Source organism: Balearica regulorum, chromosome 1 (genome assembly GCF_011004875.1).
Source record: "Balearica regulorum gibbericeps isolate bBalReg1 chromosome 1, bBalReg1.pri, whole genome shotgun sequence".
In the NCBI taxonomy this organism is placed as follows: Eukaryota; Metazoa; Chordata; class Aves; order Gruiformes; family Gruidae; genus Balearica; species Balearica regulorum.
The window spans coordinates 16319075-16340884 of record NC_046184.1 but is presented as its reverse complement, the minus strand read 5'-3'; the positions used below and the strand labels follow the sequence as shown (position 1 = coordinate 16340884).

At 43.4% G+C, this 21810-nt stretch overlaps 1 protein-coding gene across 1 annotated transcript in view; it reads left to right on the top strand.

Moving 5' to 3' along the window:
• LAMB4 (laminin subunit beta 4) overlaps positions 1-21810 on the top strand; it is a 42983-nt gene that overhangs the window by 9452 nt on the left and 11721 nt on the right. The window contains exons 5-26 of the mRNA XM_075741842.1: positions 419-607; positions 1405-1468; positions 2020-2234; positions 3032-3152; positions 3862-4050; positions 5122-5301; positions 5892-6001; positions 6458-6537; positions 6937-7087; positions 8024-8155; positions 8913-9098; positions 10248-10369; positions 11079-11193; positions 12176-12353; positions 13714-13857; positions 14085-14316; positions 15896-16053; positions 17670-17894; positions 18951-19171; positions 20394-20490; positions 20845-21220; positions 21591-21751. Coding sequence (XP_075597957.1) covers positions 419-607; positions 1405-1468; positions 2020-2234; positions 3032-3152; positions 3862-4050; positions 5122-5301; positions 5892-6001; positions 6458-6537; positions 6937-7087; positions 8024-8155; positions 8913-9098; positions 10248-10369; positions 11079-11193; positions 12176-12353; positions 13714-13857; positions 14085-14316; positions 15896-16053; positions 17670-17894; positions 18951-19171; positions 20394-20490; positions 20845-21220; positions 21591-21751 — 3646 coding nt within the window. The remainder of the gene's footprint in view (positions 1-418; positions 608-1404; positions 1469-2019; positions 2235-3031; positions 3153-3861; positions 4051-5121; positions 5302-5891; positions 6002-6457; positions 6538-6936; positions 7088-8023; positions 8156-8912; positions 9099-10247; positions 10370-11078; positions 11194-12175; positions 12354-13713; positions 13858-14084; positions 14317-15895; positions 16054-17669; positions 17895-18950; positions 19172-20393; positions 20491-20844; positions 21221-21590; positions 21752-21810) is intronic.

Sequence of the window (21810 nt, the reverse complement as noted above, 5' to 3'; positions counted from 1 at the left end):
CTGAAAAAAAATTAAATTGCAAAATTATACCATTATACCCTAAAAATTTAGGACATTTCTGAACTGAGGTTGCTCTTTTGAGTTTAGTTCAGTCTTTTCATGCATATCCATTATGATCCAGATGGTTATAAATTTTTTTCTACAAAATTCCTACATCATTATGGTAAACTTCCTTACTTAGAAAATAATCTTATGTCTATGTGGAAGGTTGCGCTTGTCTTTTGCTGAGAGGGTTCAGGTGAGGCATCCAGCTTTTTCAGAGAATCATATAACCAGCACAGTAGCCCTGTAGTGAGCCTGCAGCCCAAACACAGGATTTTAGTTGGCAGCTGTTGTCATCCCCCAAACAGGAATGTCAATAGAACAACTCCTGAGATGTCTTATCAACACCTTGTTAAGGAAATAATGTTTCTTGCAGACATTTCGGCCTGCAGCAATGCTGGTTGAGCGCTCCACTGACTTTGGTCAGACCTGGAAAGCATTTAGATATTTTGCACAGGACTGTGCAGCTTCTTTTCCCAACATCTCTTCTGGTCCAGCAACAAATGTGGGAGACGTCATTTGCAATTCAAGATATTCAGACATCGAGCCCTCCACTGAAGGCGAGGTATTGCCAAGTGTCTGTGTTTGTATGAGTTCAGATCATACGTGGCTATTTTTCTGGAGCTGAGGGTCTCTTGTCTGTATCCATCAGATCCACTTATCACCGAATCACAGAATGGTAGGGGTTGGCAGGGACATCTGGAGATCATCTAGTCCAACCCCCCTGCTGAAGTAGGATCACCTAGAGCAGGTTGCACAGGATCACGTCCAGGCAGGGTTTGAATATCTCCGGAAAAGGAGACTCCACAACCTCTGTGGGCAGCCTGTTCCAGTGCTGGGTCACCCTCAAAATGAAGAACTTACACAGGTTCTGAGACATGAAGTGCTATTGACTTTGCTGAAGTAAGAGGGGAAGACAAACACTGCACTTTACCCTCAGTTTCATATCCGAATGAACTCATAAAACAACTTGTAAAAAACCTTCTACTGCTCTTTCCTGCTTTCCGAATTCTCATGGAAGTCCCCCCTGGATCTTGACCATCCATCAGCCTCTACCACTAAAGGCAGGTGCCTGTCCTTTGATCCCTTTGGTTGGTGCTAGTCCTATCTCTACATCACTCTGTGGCACTGCTTTTCCTTCCTCCTGACACATCAATTCACCAAAAGGTCTTTTTGCCTTGCTCAGCCAAGGCCAGGTTGAAAGGGTGAGAGCACTTCCTGAATCAGGACCACAGCCTTGTGTTTTTTCTTTTACGGCATCAGTAAAGTGGCGTTAGTAACTAATGGGTCTCAGGTAAAAGACTTTATATCCCAAAAGAATAGCTTCAGTGATCTATAGAGATGTATTAATTTGTTTTGCAGGTTGTTTTAAAAGCTTTGGATCCCAGCTTTGAAATAGAAAATCCATATGTGCCATATATCCAAGGTATGGGCAGTAGGTTTTGTCCAGAGATACTTTGCTGGTGTTGCGCGTTTTGTACACTGAAAGGGTGAAAAGCTCAGCTGGTGTAAGTCAATGATGTTGAAAATTAGGTACCAAAAGATGGTAGGGAGACACCTATATTAATAAATAAAATGGGCCAATCTTATTCTCTAGCCCTGAGGGGATATGGCATGGCTCTGCAGAGCTGACGCATGCAGCCAAACTATCTTTCCTTCTGGGATCAGGTGGCCCAGTCCACACTGCCTTTTGGGAGCAGTGCCAGAGCTGTACCTGAACCCACAAAGACATTGACTGGGAAAACACTGGGAAAAGCCAGAGCCATACCAAGGAGGGTGATAATGCTTACGCGGCTGCATGCCAGGAGTGGGTCCATGCCCTGGCACTGTATGGGTTACTGGTCTTGGCCAATATCAGATCATTTGCATTGTTTCTTCAAAATGGCAGAATTCTTAGATGACTAATCCAAGCTGAAGATTTCATACTGTTCATCTTCGAGTGAACTTGGGGTCTTGATTTCTCTTCTTTCCTTCCAGAGCTCATTACGTTGACAAACCTAAGGATCAATTTTACTAAACTCCACACCCTTGGCGATGCTCTTCTTGGAAGAAGGCACAGTGATCCCCTCGAGAAGTACTACTATGCTGTCTATGAGATGGTTGTGCGGGGCAGCTGCTTTTGCAATGGCCATGCCAGCCAGTGTGATCCTGTGCAGAAGCTCCGGGGAGATGTTTTCCATCAGTCTGGGATGGTGTGTTGTTAACACTGTCTCCATCAAGGGCATACCTGGTATTTTGGTGGAAGGAAGAGATGGAGGGAGGGAGGGAGACAAAGGAAGGAATTTCTCTGATGACCATTGGATTGACCATTTGCAACTCCAAGTTGTAAAACGTTTCAATACAGCTTCTTCCTTTAAAACCCTGGGCTGGATTGCTCAGAAGGTGTCTCTTTGTTGGCACTAGTATGGTGTTTCAAAAGCAACTGGGACAAGGCATGTTGAAAATAGCAGCAGGATACCAGAGCTGTAATGGTGCAAATGTAATGCAGTAAGTAGCCTGTGGTGTGTGCAGACTTGAATGGCCACTCATTGGATGCATTCCACACTCCAGCTGGGCTCAGGGGCTCTGCAGCAGGAGAGGAGGCATTGGCACAAAGAATAGCTGATAATGCAAAGCTAACCCATGAAAAATGGATTATTAAAAAAATCAGGAACATGATTGTGAATTCGTTCCTTCTAAGAATAAGAGGTTTGTTCTCCTGGAAAACATGTATCCCAATATAGAGACATGTAGGGAGAGAGACAGAATTTAAAAAGCTGAATTCTCCTTTGATATCTCTAGAGTATTTTTTTTTAAATGTTGCTCAGTGGCTTTAAAACTATTTGGTTAAAGTTTGCAGGTATTCTTCAGACCTTTACTCAAATAACTGAGAATTATGTCAGCTGAGGGAGCCAAAGAGCTTTTAATTTTCCTGATCTTGCTGGCATAACTCAAGCAGCTATCTCCTCTCATGTCACCTCGCCTCCTCTCTGTTCTCATCATGTTCCAGGTCCACGGGAGATGTATCTGCCACCATAACACCGAAGGTTTGTCCTGTGAAAGATGTAAAGATTTCTACAATGATGCTCCCTGGAGGCCAGCTGAAGGGACACAAGATAATGCTTGCAAACGTAACTCAAACACATTATTTTCCTTTTTAATAGCTGGGGGGTGGGTGTAGCACAATCCTGGCGCAATGTGTAATGGGATGGCCAGGTTTCTGGGAGGGAGACTTTTCCATGCCACATCTAGAAAAATAGACAGATTCCTGTATCCATCAGAGCTGTTTCATGTTCTTATTTTTCATAAAGTGGACAAAAAAAACCAATAGAGGAAAAAGCAGCTAATGCAAAAATGATCATAGAATGGTTTGGGTTGGGAGGGACCTTAAAGATCATCTAGTTCCAACCCCCCTGCTGCGGGCAGGATCATTCATTGGTTTGCATGGGCTCTTTCTTGTGAATGAAAGAAGAATTTAGACAAGGCTAAACTATTTATTTCCACAATAATGCATAGAGTAGGATATACAAGAATATTATATTAGGATCTGTAAGAAATATTTAGCTAGATCTTTCTTCAGTGGAGGAGTGTTCTGCACTGCGTGTCAGGCACATTCACCGGCATGGGTACTTTTCCAACGGCAGGGACCAGTTCTGTCCTCAGTCTCTGATGTTTCCCCCCAGCTGTAAAGCACAAGGCCTGGGAAGCTATAATCTTGCTGGGGCACTGAAATCACATGAGTAATGAGTAACCCCACATTAACAGTAAACTGCAATGGTGGCAAGACCACAGTAATAGGAATCGTGGTGCGAAATATCCCCCTGTTTGTTTTGGTTTCAGGATGTAACTGCAACGGCCACTCTGGCAGATGCCACTTTGACATGGCTGTGTACCAGGCCAGTGGTGGGGTCAGCGGTGGTGTTTGTGAGGACTGTCAGGACAACACCACGGGGCAACACTGTGACCAGTGTAAACATTTCTTTTACCGGGATCCACTCAAAGTCATCTCAGACCCTCACGCATGCCTCCGTAAGCTTTGCTTCTTTAGATTCTCTAAGAATGACTCAAAACGGGGTGGTTCTGGTTCTCTTTGCTCTGAGCCCTGTGGCATCCTCATGCTTAAATGTTCATAGGTTTGTAAAAAAGTTATCAAACCTATAACATCCAAACTACCTTATAAAGTAGCTGCATCACAACATCCTTGAACCAGCATTGTGAAAAGGGCTGCATATTCCAACTCATTGTTAAATATAGAGCAGGGTTATCATCTTTCTTGAACAACATCAATATAAATATGAATAGTAATAGTGGTGTTGCTTCTGCGATAGTCAGGGATTACAGGAGAAGTTCAAAACAATGGGAGGAGCAATAACTTTTGCTAGATACCTGCCACATATAAGAAAAATAAGCTTTTAGGCATGAAAGCCCTTCTTCTGAAAGATTAGCTAAATTCACTATTAACATAGGATGGAAAAAATGCTCTGAGTAGAATTTAATTGTAGTAATTGGTATGACAAGTCCTTAAGGAGCCAAGGGGAGATTACCCAGGGAAGTGGTATGGTAAATGTTAGCTCTGGTGTGAGAAATGTTTAGTGCCGTAGGAAAAAATGGGATGCGTCATGAAGGCAGTGTCCCTTGCTGAATCCATTGCTTCCAGTAAATAATTCACCTATGGCCAACTCTGACCAGCTCTGGGGAGGTGGCTTACACTGGGTACCCCTCTGCAACCCTACAGCTTTTGTGAGAGCATCCCCAAAAGTTATACTTCATAGTTATAGAGCCCTCTCCTCCCCAAGTACTCTGGAGAGGGTAAGGAGTGGATGAGTAATGCCTATTTCTACCCAAAGCAAAGGGTGTATTTCCACTAAAGTGAAGACTGTAACTCTCCTCTAGAGAAAAAGTAGATCTTAGAAACACTCTCATAATATTTCTTAACAGCAGCTGTGCATTAACTGAAAAGCATCCAACACAGTGAGCATGGATGAATGTCTCTAATCTTTACAAGAATCCTGAATTTGTGCCTGCTTGCAGCTCTGTAGTTGCATTTTCATGCTTATATCTAAATGTGCTTTTTTTATGTCTCTTTGACCACGCCTGTAGCCTGCAAGTGTCACCCAGAAGGTACGTTGCACAACGGCATGTGTGACAGCCACACAAATCCTGCTCTGGGAACAGTCGCGGGCCGGTGCCCTTGCAAGGAGAATGTGGAGGGGGTTCGCTGTGACAAGTGCAGGGCAAACTACTATGGGCTGAGTGGCAGTGACCCTCTGGGCTGCCAGCGTATGTAAACCACCTCTTTTGTTCTTCTTTCCGTAGCACTTTTAAGAGATGGAGGTAGTTGAATGCACAAATGGACACACCAATGCACAGATACTACCTGCTTCACAAAATACCCAGTTGCCTACTGTAATTTAATGTCAATGTAATTTAATGTACCTGGTCCAGCATCTGAGACGGAAAAGATGCAAAATCACTTGCAGAATACATAGTATATGATAATGGCTCAGGCTGTTGTTAATAGAAGCATTGTTAAATATGCAATTTAATTTGAAAAGGAGATTGAAATACATGTTATGCCCACCACATGGTACTCAGCAATATGCAAGGACTGTGCAGTGCAGATCAGCACACAGCAAACCACTGCACCGGACTTCTGCCAGTGCCCCTGCTTCCCCCAGGGAGGGTGCCCACTGGGGAAACAGTCCATTCCTCGAGGGCAGTCTGAGGACTGCAGGGTGCCAGGGCACGTCCATCTGCAGAGCCAGAGGACAGAGACTGCCTGTCACGCTGATGCTACATCTAAAGCAAACGTCAGTCCTGCTGCCGTCACTGGGGCCCGCAGAGGTAACCACACGTTTCTCTCCTTGCAGCCTGCAACTGCGATCCCTCCGGCAGTTTGCCTTTCTCCATCTGTGATCCTGCCACCGGAGAATGCCTCTGCCAGCGGTTTGCCACAGGGCGACGCTGTGAAAAATGCTTCGTACGTACTCAGTTTTTGTTATTACTTCTGCATATGGTTTTAGAAATCCCCTCTCCCATCTACTGCCTTTTCATTGCCAGAAAAGTAAACAATTCTTCAAAATTCAAAATAATTCTACAGCTGTGTTCTTCCACTTTGCATTGACACATCTGTGTCTTTTTTACTGCTTGCAAACGTTTGTGCAATCAAACTGCACTAAGAGGAGCACTCACACGAAATGCAAAATCATGTTCTCAGACCATCTTTGCTATTTCCAGAGCAACTTGCTTGCACAAATGGGTAAATATCGGGCCATACTTGCAGTGGCTGAGCACCCATGCAATCTGGTAAGACAAGCAATCTCACATGGCCAAGCACAGGCAGGCAGCCCAGGAGTGCTCCACAGCTTAAGTTCTGTTGTGCTTTACATACTTAAATATTTGCTGTAAAAAATCTTTCACTTTCTTTTTATCCCAGGTGGGATACTGGGGTCTTGGCAACAGCTTGTATGGCTGTTCTCCATGTGACTGTGATATTGGTGGATCCCAGAACAACTTGTAAGTTAATGTTCTTCAAGTTCTTCTTGGTTTTAATTTTTATAAACTCTTACCCTAGAGTACTGTAGGTAATAGATATAGAAAGAGATACAAGAAAACGGATACAGGAATAGATGTAACAGATGCTCAGGAAACAAAAGGATCTGTGCTTCAGGTATGGAATGGACAGAGAAAGACAAAGCATGTCATGTCTCCTAAGCAATGAAAAGTAGCATTGAATAAATCCAGCATCGGAAACAGAGGGGGTGGGTGGTAGGAAGACATTTAATAAGGGAGGCGATCTGACAATGGAAGAAACGAAGCAAAGCTGAAACAATGGTGGAGCTGAGCTGCTCTCATGCTGTGAGGACCCAGCCATGCTGCACTCTGATGTCCTCCCTCTTCCAACTCTTACCCTAGGTGCTCGCCAAAGGATGGTCAGTGCAAGTGTCTTCCCAACATCGTGAGCCGCCAGTGTAACGAGCCAGCCCCAGGCTACTTCTTTTTACCCCTGGATTGTTATATTTATGAAGCTGAGCATGCAAAGCCCCTTTCTGGCTCTGCACCCTTGGTACGTAGTTGGCTTTTTAGGTGTCATACTGAGAGGGGATCGACATGGTGGTGGCACAGGAGGCAAGGCTGAGGAGAGGAGCCCTTGTTGGGGGAGCAGCTGGAGTGGCTCTTTAGCAGGAAGATACAAAGCAAGTCTCTTGACCATCCTCAGTTCATCCTTGTTCTTCATGAACATGACTATCCCATAACTGTGGTTGTTACCAAGGGACAGTCGCTACAGCACAGTGTGACCTGCACAGCTGTCCTTGCTGCTTCTCAAGTGTGGGCTGATCTAGCATGAATTAGAGAAATTAATTTAATTATTTAAATTAGAGGAAAGTGTTTGAGTTGCCAACAGCTATCATGAACTGTGATATTTCTGGGAATCTCCAACAGGGAAGAATCAAATTCCTCTCTGCTCCATTGGACTCATTCCTGCTGCCTTACATAATGGCACTGATTGTAGCCCAATTTCCTCAAGAATTTGGCATCTGTCTGTAATGTTTTTAGCAAAATTAATTTATTTATTTTTTCCTCCAAATGGGGGTAGTTGTTCCCCATGCAGAGTACAAGTCTGGAATGCATTCCTTCCGCTGCCTACGTTTTTACTAACATTTCTTCTCCAATGTGTTGTCCAGAAGCTATAGAGAAGGAATAATAAAAAATGTTTATTTGCAGGTCACATCCACAAATATTTAGCTATAATCACAACCAGTAATCATTCTACAGTCCAATAATTAAATGAAAACAGATGTCTGGGACATAGCTTAAGAGGAAGTACAAGTTGATTGTAAGAGAGTAAGGGTTTCCAGCAGCTGCTGGGCCATAGTTTAGAGTTTCACCCCGCAGAGAATAGAGCTTGTTTTAAGAATGTGGATTTTCATTTAGCTGCTTACCTACCCTTCAACATTGTTGAGACAGTGCTGTCCCCTCCCTCATTAGTTTTACTTCATAGGTTAAACCAAGCACTCTTCCAAGGTGTGACATCTACTTCCAGAAGCAAGGCTATGAGTTCATGATTGAGAATGGAAAGATTGTGTTAAACAGGAGCAAGAAACGAAGCATAAGAAAATCTGGACTGGAACAGGTAAATTAGTACTTTAGTATTTACTTAAGGTTACACCAAATACTAAAATTTTATTTTGCAACAGAGGGCAAGGAAATGTCTGAGCACGTGGGATTCACAGTCCTAGACGTTACAATCCTGACACGAATGAAATCAATTTTCTTTGGTACACAGTTGGGCTGGACATTTATAATTCACATCAACAGGTTTGCTCTGGTATGTCCAGTGCCATTGTAGGCTCATGTTCAATGAATTGTTTACAAGGGAAGAGCCCCCGTGAAAGGTAAAATCTTTTGTTTGTTTGTTTTGCTTGCAAGACATTTCCAACATTTTCCATTTTCCAACACGCTTACCAAGACATTAACATAGTACCTACTGTACTTAAATGCTGTCAGCTTTGTCATTGTAAGTATTGATATTTATTTATTCAGCTTATAATGAAAAGTCCAGCCATGTATGAAATCAAGCTTAATCTGTTTAAGGTTTGCAGCATGAATGCTTGGAGATGCCAAATATACAGAGTGGTTGGATTATTCCAGTGCCTCTTGTTGCTGTTGTTGCAAAGCCATAGGAAGCTTTTCTTTATATGTGATTCTAAACATCCTACATTTGAGAGAGTTCTTAAATCATCGATCTCGAGCTTGTTCAGAAAATGAGGCTGACTGATGGCCAAAATAAGTAAACAACATGGCAAAAATACTTCCTTTCTTTTTTCTGAGTTTGTTTTTTTTGTAATTTGACTCTATGTGCTGTTGAAAATGTCAATATGTCTTTGCAGGGTGCAATGCAGTTTGGACAGGACTCGGCTGTGGCAGTGGTTTTCAGGCAGCCCAGCGCCAGTCGGTCTGTCACATGGACGGGACCCGGCTTTGCCCACGTTCCCAGCGGAGCTGGGCTGAGATTTGCCATCAACAATGTTCCCTTTGCTATGGACTTTTATATCATGATTCGTTATGAGCCCGAGGTACTAGTGATGTCTTGAGTGTCTTGTGATGTTGTGATAGATGCAGGGTCTATTTTGTCAATAATAGGATGCAGCAATTTGTCCCCCTCTTTATATTTAAAATTAAAATTGTTTGCCTTTTCATCCTTATCAACCAAGTATACATACCCTCCCTCAGATCTGAAAAATCAGCACTACAAGTGTTTTCTAAGCATCAGCCAAGGTTTCGTCTTCTGGAGTTCCTCTTTTGGTACCTTTGCTTGAACTGGACTTTTGTTCACAAATCAGACATGCAAAGTGCAGCATCTTTTAGATGGGCATCCTGTATTTCTAGCTGGGATTTTCTGGGCAGGAAAATGTGCGCAGGCAGGAGTGATCTGAGTAGATATTTATCCAGGGCTTTTGCAGACATCCAGCTTCCCAGTTGCTCCAGCTGGGCTCTGAGATGTGTAAAAATTGTAGGAAAATAGTCAAAATCTTATTTTTTGCCTGGACAAAATTTCTCAGTGATGAAGACATGTCTAGGGAAATCTCTTAACCCAAATCTGGTTAAACCCAAGTCCACACCCATGTCCTCAAAAACACAGGCAAGTGTTTTATCGGTACCAGTGTTTGTACATGCCTTGCTCTTCTGCTTTGCAGCTCCCTGGGACAATCCCACCACTCCAGATCCTCCTTCTGTCTATTGTGTTGTGTTCTCTTCCTGTCATTCTGGGGCAAACAAAACTCCCAGTGTCTCAAAACATAAGAACAACTTTGCAGTGGGCTCGTTTGATGTAGCTTTTTCCTTCTAAGGATTAGATTAAACGGTTGAATTTTAAAGACTCTCATTACAAAGTCTTTTATGTTTGTTATTCATTATTAGATGTGAGAGGAGGCAGATAATGAAGGATATCTCCGGGACAACACTGTGCTAAGAAAGGAAACAACTCCAGTGACTTTAATGGAACTGTTTCCATTTGCACCAGCTGAGATCCCATTTCCGTCTCTGCTCTTCGATTAGCCATTGCAAATACAATGCATTTTTCACAAATAACATTATTTTTTTAGTCCTGTAAAGAACAAAATCTGTTTTGTCACTGCAGTGTGCAATCATTCAGGTCCCTGGCAAAGAAAAAGTGGGTCTTTGAGAGGTGAAAAATGACCATAATTTTTTTCGTTTGTTTATAGTCCTTGGAAGATTGGTTAGCAAGTGTTACCATCCAGCCCGCTGGTATTTTGTCAAGTCAACACTGCAAAAACAAGGGCATTTCACAGGAGCCACATGCATTGCCTTTGCCAGCTACAAAGAGGTCTGACTATTCCTGCCTTTTCCCCTGTAGATTTTCTGTGTACAAATCTTTTACTGAAGCACTGCAGAGCGATAAATGTGTGGGAAAGTGGGAATATTAGAAACAGATGTGCGGCCTTTCCTATTGTTGTCACACCACAATACCACATAGGCTCTAAGGAGGAGTCTGATGCTCCAGTCCTCAGCCAGGCAAAGGTTTGCCCAAGCCACGAGAGCAGCCTGAGATCCTTCTGGGGTTAGTTGTTATTTTGGCAAAGATCCAGCTGCAGCTCTTTCAGTATAGAAAGGAAATACTGACTTAAAGTCACTGTCCTAGCCTATTTTCAAAACCAGCTTTTCAGCTTGGACCTATGTAAAGAATAGAGAGGAGCCAAGAGGATGTGACTGAAGTCTTAGTCAAACAGGGACAGGAAAGGACAAATATGAACAGTCAGTTGCAAACTCCTTTGCTTAAAGTAGTAAAACCGGCCATTTTCAGTTGAATCTGACTGGGTTTAAATTGCGCTTGGTGAATCATCCAGGCGGAAGTCATGCAGCTTTCCCAAAGCCTGCAAGCAGCGGGGCAGGGTGTGCTCCCCGCAGCAGCAGGGCTTGCTCGGGGCCGCAGGCGTTAGGATGCAAGCACAGAGGGGAGGGAGCGCTCACAGCATCCAGTAAACCTGCATTGTCCTGACTCCTGGCTATAACTGTGCTTTATTTCTGCTAAACAGGATTGCACTTCTGCAAACTCCAGTCTGCCTGGAGCCGGGAGCGGAATATTCTGTGGATGTGTATTTTTCTCAGCCCTCTGACCCAAAAGTGAAATCATTCATCTTGATTGACTCAGTGAGTAGTTCTGTCACAGTTCCCTTGAGGCTGTATTTATACCAGTGTGATTTGTTTTTACACAGACTTACTCAAAATATGTTAAATCATTTATAGCATGTTTTAATAGAAATTCAGGGAAGTGTTCTTCTGCTTACCTCCATTGGCACTGTGTTTGCAAGTTTTTGTATGGAAAGACAGAATTGTATCATCTGGTTTAATTTTCATGGAGCAATATCATAATAGCTCATCGTCATACTTGTTGCATATGTTAATAGTCAGAGTATGTACCTCTATCTGTTGTTCGTTTATTAAGCACACTGCACATATGCTGACAAGATGCTGTGGTTAGGGATATAAATTCATGCAGTTCTTAATCACTTACATTTTTTAAAAATCTCTATAATTGCCCTGAATCTAATTTAAAAAATCATGGATATATTTGAAGATGACATTGGAAAAATAAAATTAGTTCTGTAGTTGTCCAGGAATCAAGTCCAGACATTTCCCAAGTTTCCACCAAGTCAGGAACTGGGTGTTAGTTTTGAGTCCTTCTCTTGAGAAAAATATTTTTAAGTCCATTCCTCTAATTACTTCTGTAGAACTGGACCTGACAAGGGCTGGCCATACTTGGACATAGAACCTTGAGCTGATTTTTTTCTATCTATCTCAGTAATACAAGTAAAATTTTTGGCCAGATGCTGCTTTTGGAGTCATCAACACAGCACCTCTTAGAAGCAAAAACAATTCTGAGCGTACTTCTGAGACCTTATTATGATCTAACTTCTTAAACACATTCTCTTTTATTTGAAGAACTCAGGGAATGTCTAGACCTTCAGAATAAATGTGAATTTAGATGATTGACCAGCACAACGGCAGCTTTGGAAACACAGTGCTCCAGGCCTCTGTCCTTGCAATGTGGAGCACATTAAGAGAATGTGGGAAATTCTGATTTTCAGTATATCTAAGCAAAAATATTTTCTTTTCCCTCTTAACGCCAAAGCTTGGACTTATTCCCAGAATCGGCTCTGTGGAGAACTTATGCAGTGAAAAGGATTTAGATGAGTACCAGAAGTATCACTGTATCGAAATTGCATCAGAAGTTGGACCTCACGTCCTGCCCGAAGCGTGCGCACGGCTCATAGTGAGCATGTCAGCCCGTATTCACAATGGTGCCGTTGGTAAGGAGCAACCTGCACAGGCAGCTCTTTGGGGCAGTTGCTGCTTTTCCCTTGAGTTTGTAGGATATGTTGACTGCAGAGCTCTCAGCCCATGGTGGTTTAGGTAAGCGAAGCTGACCAGCATGTGGATGTGCAGGATACGTCCCACTGAACCCTGAGTGTGCTGCAAACACCTTTTGGTGGCATGGCTCTTGGAGTCCATCATACCTGGTGAGGTTCATGGAGCAGCGTGACAGGGACCATGGCAGTGCTTGTGTGTTTTCTGAAGACCATTTCAAACAGATGCAGCTTCACCAGATGGCCAAAGCAGTAATTTTCCTACTTTTCTGGCTGCTGTAAAATGACAGAGGAGTTTTTAAGGCCTCTCCTCGGATGCTGCAGGCCAGTTGGATGCCCTGGTAGGACTCCAGGCATGATGGCACACAAGATGATGTGCTGAAAGAGATTCACCAAGAAAACCTTGGTGGTGTCCCAGCAACAGGGCAGTGGCAGCTGGGGTTTGAAGCCCCAGACAGTCTCCTGGACCCACTGCAGAAAGGGCAGCTGGGCTGAGTGGCTCAGGAGACTTCCCTGGTGTTGGGCCCAGAGAAACGGATCTTCTCTGCACTTCCAGTAACAGGAGAGGCCTTTCTGGACAACTTTGGTGGGCAGCTCCTTTCAGGGAGCCTCGCCTCCAGCAGACTTGATAGCATCTGCTTGGTTTGGGCTATTTTTAGAAGGACCAATGCCTCACTCACACATCATATGATCATGGCTATGCAGCCACACACCCCCCCATTTAAGTTTGGGCTGTGCTGACTCCCCATTAGCCCAATTCCCATAGTGATGGGATTCTCCCAATGAAACATGGCACTTTGGCATTCTAGTGCTGGCAACTGAGCAACCTGGACAAACATACTAACTCTGTGAGTTCGCAGACCAGCTTCACTCAACAAGTTAGTCCAAGGTGTCCAGAAAGCAGCAAATAATACACAAGTGCAGGCTAAGTACTGCTTGCAGGTTATGTCCAGTGCTGCAGCTAGACATAGATTTACATCAAACCTTTCTAGTCTTCAGGATATCTCCATTTTGGTTCTGCATTTTGCTACGCCCTCTTCTGTCCTATCCCAAATATGTGCTGAAGTCAGTGCCCTGAATGTGGCAGCTCCAACACCGAGACTTGTGTTAGTGCCTGACACACTATCACCATCGATGCTACAGCATCAAATAATCCAAGCCATGGCCATCAGCAGTTAGTGAACTCCTGATGAGAAGAATAAAGATTTTTCCTTCCTATTTTAAAGTGTAAACCTGCAAGTTTACAAGAGCAGTCACGCTCCTTTATAACCAAACCTGGTTTGATTTTCTTTCCCATTGGCAGCATGTAAGTGCAATCCCCAAGGGTCACTGAACGCCAACTGCAGTAAACTGGGGGGCCAGTGTCAGTGCAAAGCCAACGTCGTGGGACGTTGCTGCGACACCTGCTCTGCAGGCAGCTATGGCTTTGGCTTCCACGGCTGCTACGGTGAGTACTTGGCAGTTAGCACCAGTACCAGTATCTGGCTCTTCATGCATACCTCAACTTTTTAAGGGCTTTGAATCAATGATTATGTATGAAGCAATATAAAAAATGTTTCCATAAATAACTAATTTTCCATCCCCGCTGCTTGCTCTACCTCCGAGCAGTGTCAGTGATGAGCGGGGTTGGTGGGAATACCTTCAGGACGCAGCTTTGCTTTCGGTGTTTTCCAGCATGTGAGTGCCACCCGCAAGGCTCGATCAGCACACTGTGTGACCAGGTGACGGGGCAGTGCTCCTGCCGCCGGGAGGTGGATGGTCAGCGTTGCAGCCGATGTCTGGCTGGGTATTTTGGATTTCCCCACTGCCGCCCTTGCCATTGTAATGGCTACGCAGAGCTTTGTGACCCGGTCACTGGAGCATGCCTGAACTGCCGTGGGTTTACAGCTGGAAGCCACTGTGAAAGGTAGGGCGATGGGCAGCACTGCAAAGCTCAACCAAACACTGGTGCTCTCTGAAACACATGTAGCTGGAGGCCCACCTACATCCCCATGAATGCGTCAATGACCTTAACTGGAAACACATACCTAAACCCAGCATTAAACTGGGCCTTGCTGCTGAATGGCAGGTAAATGTGTGTGGAAGGGTGCATGTAACACCTGTGGGAGGACTGCAGGCATGGAACACACATGGGATCGCAGTGGGCTCACTGCAAGAAGGCATTTGAGACATGGGTGCCACGGCACCACATGCTTGGAGATGTGCAAAGCGCTGCATATGAGATACACTGACTCCTGCCAGCTTTTCAATTGCCAAGAGGCTAACCTTGTGCTGAATACTCGTTTTAATACCTGCAATTATCTCTGAGGAGCTTAAATAAACATGCCCTGTTTTGTGGTCCACATTATTTCCATATGACCAGCAAATGACTTTTCCCACGTGTTCCATCTCCATTCAAAACAGTGCTCCTCTTTTTTATTCTATACACAGGCAGCAGATTCAGAGTTCAACACAGACGTCAGAATTAAATTCGTTAGCTGTTTAGTTTAGTTTGGCTGGATTGTACCTTGTCATTCACATTTAAGAGGATTTCCCCCTGAAACCTACTGAGCTTTTCTTGCAGTGCTTTTGGACAATACAGGCTTTGGCTATTGTGCTTGTAGGTGGCAAATAGATTAAAAATGGGAGATTGAAATACTTGTTGCCCTGTGCCTCTGCAGGAGCTCCAGACCCCAGGGCGAGGATAATCGACTAGCCAAGACTTTTAGCCTGGCTTGTATACATCTAGAGAATTGTTCCCATTTGCCATAGTAAAGGAGATCAAAGAGTGAGGATGCTTCAGAAGCCGCTGCGTTGCCGCAGTTGCGGGGCCATGGGGGGCTGGGATGTAGAGGCAGGCAGGGTAGTGGGCGTGGATGAGCCCCCAAGGAGCCCCCAAAGCCCCCCACCTGTCTGGGTAACGGCACAGCCACCACCACCTTGAAACAGCCATCACCCCAGGTTTGCACAACATGTCAGACACAGCATGGCTGCTTTCAATACATATGCTGCATCTAAAATATGTAATATTTTCTGAGTGCTCTGAATGAATCATTGCTTTTTTACCTGTGCCAGGACTTTCTAATGTCATGCCAAACACTCTTTGTGTGTGTATGGAAATAGATGAATATATGTGGTGACAGATGCATATACAGAATATTTTCATGGCAGCTTTTAGCTGCCTGTGTGGAGCATGTATGATAAATCCTACGTATATATTATCATTTAGATTAAAACTGTTCCAGCGTAGGTGAAAGTCTTCAGAAATATTCCTTGAACAGCAAACATATGTTTTTTTCTTTTTGCTCCAGCTTTTGGAAACGCAGCTCTGATTTTCTATTTTGGAACACCTTTGAAGCATGATAAATCTGTACCAATTAATGGGGATCACATTACAATGACCTGGAATGTTAAATTAATTATACATACATATAAATTGATTCACCTGCAGGGACTGAAAGGAGCATTTGATGATTCCTGCTGCTTTCTGTTGACTGCTTTGACAGGTGTGTGGACAGCTATTATGGAAACCCTCTGAACGGAGAACCCTGCCGCCCATGCATGTGCCCAGGGACGCCTACAAGCAATAGGTATTTTGCACGTTCCTGTTACCAGGACTCCCAGTCTGCACAACTTGTCTGCAATTGTCTCGAGGGATATTCAGGTACAAAGCAAAATAAGGACTGGTTTTGATTCTATTAAAAATAATGTAAGAGAGAAAAATGACCATCCTCTGCCCATCCTCTGTTCAGAAATGACAAGTGAGGTAATGGTAATAAAATAGATAAGAAAAGTTAACACTCAAGTTTACTGAAATTAGGTGGAGAAGTCCTGACTGAGAAGAGTGGGAATTGTGCAATTAATGTTTGAAAAAGGGATTCACCTACGTGGATACAGTGAAGCCATTAATAATTATTCTGATGGCAATCTCTGGAAACCTTCTCCTTTCCAGGGGCACTACATTAACCTGGTGGGGAGAAGGAGGGAGAACTGCAGTTGCTTATTACCTCTGAAAAACAAGCGTTGGAAGCCCAAATCAGAAAGAACAGAGTATCAAAAAGAACTGATACGATTTCCTAATCAGAGAAAATCTTACTTCATATAGAGGAATCTTGCTTTGACATTTTGCCCAAAAGTGACTGTTTCACCATTCAAACGGTCACTTCAGAAATGAGGTTTCCATTCTCAGCTGTCTCAAATGCAGATATTTTTGCAGCAAAAACTGATGCCTTGCTTCCTAAGATCCCATTGACTTAGCTCGAATTTCTGCAGGGAAAGCTGAAGACATTTCCCTCCCCCTGGGCATTAGAAAGATCTCCAGTGATGGATGCAAATCCTAATGGGAAACACTGCTAAAAATTAAACCAATGCTGTCATCCTTACTTAGGCCAAGTTCCTTTATACATCAAGAGCAGTTTTGCTTGAGTAATTGCTATAAGGCCAAAATGATCCTTGTTGGTACTCACCACGGGGACTTCTGTTCTCACAGAACACTTCAGTCCTCAGTTCTGCACTTTCTTCCTCCTGCTCCTTCCCGGCAAAGCTCTTAGTCACCTCTGTGGCACCGGGCTCACTTCCTCAGAGATTGTGAAAGGCTCTGGTCCTGAGGAAGAACCACGGCGAAGGAGCGGAGTCCTTGGTTGAGGATGAGCCAGTGGATGAGGTCCCAGCAACACCAGCCTGCCCAGAAAGGTTTCTGAGATGGAGAGAGGTAGCTCCCCAATCAGGGTGGGCATTGGGATGGCATGCAGAAGTAAGAGCAATGCGAGCAAGCAAGGACAGAGCGTCCCAGAGCTCGTCTGACTTCTTGGGGATCCCCCACTGGGTTACAGAAAGGAGGGCAGGTCTGCTGGGCTCTGAGTTGCTCCGGGAAAGGGCACCCCACACCTTCCCATGCTGCTGTCAGGATGAAGGCCTCAGGGAAAATTCTGCAGATATGGCCAACCCTGACTACTGCCACTGAAAGGACTTTGCTGGAAAAATATGTTTGGAGGTGTTGTGTGACGGGGTTCCTATTTACTCCTACTGAAAGGACTTTCTTGGCAAAAATGACTTGGAATGAGGAGGGTGTGCTTCTGTCAGATTTCAGTGTGGGAGATGATGTAATTTAAACTGATCATAGGATTAAAGGGCAACAGCCTCAAACAGGTGGATATTTTCCATTGGAAATGTGCATTTGAACAATGTGCAATCTGAATCTTCTAACAGTATTACTGGAAATTATATGTTTCACTTGATTTCCCATCAGCCAGCAAATATTTTTACCTTCCTCTCCGACAGGCAATCGGTGTGATGAGTGTCCTAGTGGGTTCTACAAAAACCCAGGCAGCCCTGGGCTTGACTGTGCGCCATGTCCCTGCAATAACAACATCGATGTGACAGACCCAGAGTCCTGTAACAGGGTCACTGGGGAATGCACCAAGTGTTTACACAACACCCATGGAACAAACTGCCAGTTCTGCAAACCAGGGTATTTTGGCTCAGCCCTCCATCAAAACTGTCAAAGTAAGCAAGCACCAGCACTGCAACTGCATATTACTGCCATGAAAAGTTTTAAAGAAATTAGGCTCTAGGGAGAGGTTAGCCCTTGGAGGGACAGTAAAACTGAAGCAGATCAATGGAGCAAAATATGAGAATGCAAAATATATTTCTATCCAGTGATACAAATAACTGTTATTACAGCATCTATTAAATTATTTGTCATCCAAATCTCACTAATCTCATACTGAATATCACTCCTAGGAAATACTAATTTGTGAAATGAAATCAGTACTCTCTGTTAGAAAAATAAATGTGCGTTCAGCCAATTCAGGAAGCAACAAAAAGTAAAGGAATCAAAGATAACTGTTTATCCATGTTGCTGGCTGATGCCAACTAAGCAATGCTCAGTTAACCAGATGATCCCTTCCTGAGCTCCCCGCCTTACCAGTTGTTTTCGTTAAGTGGCTAGAATGAGACTGTTCAGGCAATTTAATAGACTCCAGGAGGACACTGTCAGTAACTCAGCACTTTTAACAGTTAACTTTTTAAGTTTCTTCCCAATGTTTCTCAAAGACTGTTTTCACAAATGTGCCTGATTGAGGGTCTAATTTCTACAGGCCAGACAAGTATAGGTATTTTCAAGAAACTCTTTTTCTGGGAATCTCTAAAATACAGTTCAAGCCCATTCTTTGTTCATTCTTGGAAGATGTCTGTTAGACATGGTTAAGCAAGAACTTTTGGCTCCTCACAAGGAAGGTTTCTTATCTTACTTGGCTTACTGAGGTTTCCCACGCTGGATAGTGCCTACTGTAAATCAGCTTCTCCTTACCCAGCATATTTAACATTTCATTCTAATAAGATTCAAAATTCACTGTGTGCCTTTTGAAAGTACTGAAAGTTCCCAGTAGGTTTGCTCAAAGCAATATATAAGCTACAACAGAGGGATAGGTAAACTGTATGAGATTAAAATTGTATTCAAGCATACTAAAAGTAAACCTACAGCATGGGGTTTATATACAGCTCTGATTGTCCACCAGCTGTCTATATTATCATCTGTAGTAATTGCACTTCTTTTATCAGGGTGCACGTGCAATCCGGTGGGTGTTCACCCTGCCACGTGCCCAGGGGGAGATGCAGCCTGTCTGTGTGACCCAGCCACGGGAGATTGCCCTTGCCTGTCCAACGTGGTGGGCGCGACGTGCGACCAGTGTGCCTCTGGCTACTGGGACCTGGCTAGTGGAAAAGGATGTCAGCTCTGTGACTGTGATCCAAAAAACTCCCAAAGCAACCAGTGCGACCAGGCAAGAAAATTACTCTGCTTTCCGGGAACTGGAGTGGTAGTGTTTTGGTATGGCACAGTGGGGACCCTCTTATAAATGAGGATAGTTTTTTTGTCGTGCTTCCTGAAAACAAGAAATCTTTGGAAGTTTGCAGTTGGAGCAATCACACTTTGAGTCATTAAATCAAATGTGCTGTTCTGATAATGTGGCTCTGCTTGTAAGCAATTTCTCTTTGCCTGTTTGTTTCTTCGTCAAGCGGATCTTAGAAATACTTTGTAAGAAAATGTCACATAGGAAATAACTGCCTCATAAGTACATGTCTAGAGCAGAAGAAAGTCCAGGCTTGGACCTGAGAGTCTTATGAGTATTTTTTTAAGCATTTATTTTCATAAAGTAGCAGCTGTAGCCATTACATTAATCATGCCTCTGCTATCAGACTGCTAGAGTACCTTTTCTCATCTTTAATTCCTGTGCACTTTTTAGGGCTAGAATGTAGAAAAAATAGTGTATCAGAATAGAGGGGTGACATTGTGGTCCCATGAGGTCAACAGCAATTTTGGTATTGAGTTTAGAGCACCAGGAGCTTATCCCAAGCTCTTGCTGATGTGCTTTCACATTTTCCTTTCAATATGCTTTCTGTTCCAGTTTATTTAGTGGTTTTATTCTTTTTCCTAGAACATGTAGCTCTTAACCTCAAAGAACTACTACTGCTTTTTTGAGCTGTACCAGTTATCAGAGCTGTAAGTCCCTGCAGTTTAATTTAATAGCTGAATTCCAAAATAAATTTTTTTAGGGCAATGTGCATAATGTACCCTTGAGGTTTTCAGTTACAGTTAATATATCATGAAGTTAAAAGTTGAAATGTTAAGATGAGTACTTTGCAAAGTAGAAGAATATGTTTCTTCTCTGTTTTGCAAAGGAGAAGAATATTCTCTCAGATCATAGTCAGAGAATGAGTTCTCAAAGAGCATCTGTAGACTGGAACATACGAAATCTTTCATATTAGTAAAGTAAAACCACCTCTCAAAGTCCATTTTGTTTCACAGCCTTCAGGAGGTAGATGGGAAAGGTGGGTCAGTACTTTATAAACTATGGTGTTCAAAGACAGTGTGCAAGCAGTGTCACTGCAGTCCCCGTGCAGCTATATGACATAAGTCACAGGGAGAAAAAGAAACCCAGTAAATGATGTATATCCAGCCATATGACTCTGCCGGAAGTTATTTAATCCTAACTGTCTTTACAGCTTACAGGCCAGTGTCCATGTAAACTAGGTTACAGCGGAAGATGTTGCGATGAATGCGAGGAAAATTACTTTGGCAATCCCCGGACGCATTGTATTTGTAAGTATTTCTAAGTGGGGGCAAGTGGATTAGAAAATGCCTCAAAAGAAATGTTTACTTTTTATATTCATAGGAGAGACAGGACATACATCTAGAGAAGCAGGCTTTCATATATTTATGTGCATGAGATGGATAAAAGTGTTTATATTATTTATCTGTATGGTTCCTTCTACAGTTATGTTGGGACCATGGAAGTTAGAGATGAAGAAGAGACATTAGTCAGGCAGTCCATTTTGTTCTAACTCAAACACTGGTTTGCTTTTATTGTCTTGAAATGTATGATTGTACCTTTTGCATGAGTTAATCCCATGGAAAAGGAATAACTGGATGTAACTGGCTGTCCCTTTCTTGCAGCGTGCGAGTGTAACCCGGAGGGAACCAGCCAGCCCAAGTGTGACAAAGCCACTGGCGCGTGTAACTGCCGTGCTGGCGTCACTGGCCGGTTCTGTGACCAGTGTGGCCGCGGCTTTGAGAAAGACTTTCCCTCTTGCCGTCAGTGTCATCTTTGTTTTGATCAGTGGGACACTGAAATTATTGCTCTTGCTCAGACTGTTCAGGGGTTAATGAGGTTTGCTGCAAATCTTGAAGATAAAGGAGGACGAATGCCCAGCTGTGACATGCGCTTCAAAGCCTTTGAAGATGCCATTTCTGAAACTGAAAGAATTTTGAGACATCCTGTTCTTTCACTGGAGGCCCTCTCAGGCATCAAGGATTTTCAGAGCTACGTTCAGTAAGGGCTCGGTTGCTCCTGAAAAAATCCCTTGGCTGAGAAAGCAGTGTTACCCTGGGCTCCACCAGCCATCCCTACACATCAAGTCCCGCTTCTGATCAGCACACAGATGCTGGACTACTAAGTCACTGTTTTCAATAGATCTGTGAAGAAAATAATCCTTATAAACATGTTATCTGTCCCCCACAGGCATATACCTAAATGCTGGAATTTTCCAGTTCATCCTAACGGTTTTCTAAATAAGCCATTACAAGTAAATGTTTCTGCTCATTTAGAAATTTATCTCTTGTCCTCTAAAATACTGTGTCTATCAGTTCTAGTTTAAGAACAATCTGGTCTGACTTCTGCATAACTGCCATTTCCCTTTCAGACAAAAAGTTGCACAAATGGATCCCCTTCACAGCACGCTGTATGAGTTTCCTGATCTTAACAAGAACATAGAAGACATTGGGGAAGAAGCTGACCTAGTGTATGAACTTCTACAACAGAAAATACATCTGCATCAAAGTTTTCATTACTTGAATGTCAAAGGTAAGACAGCCAGCAATTGCAATAGGTGAAAATTTTCCATGAAATTTCAGACTGTTTTT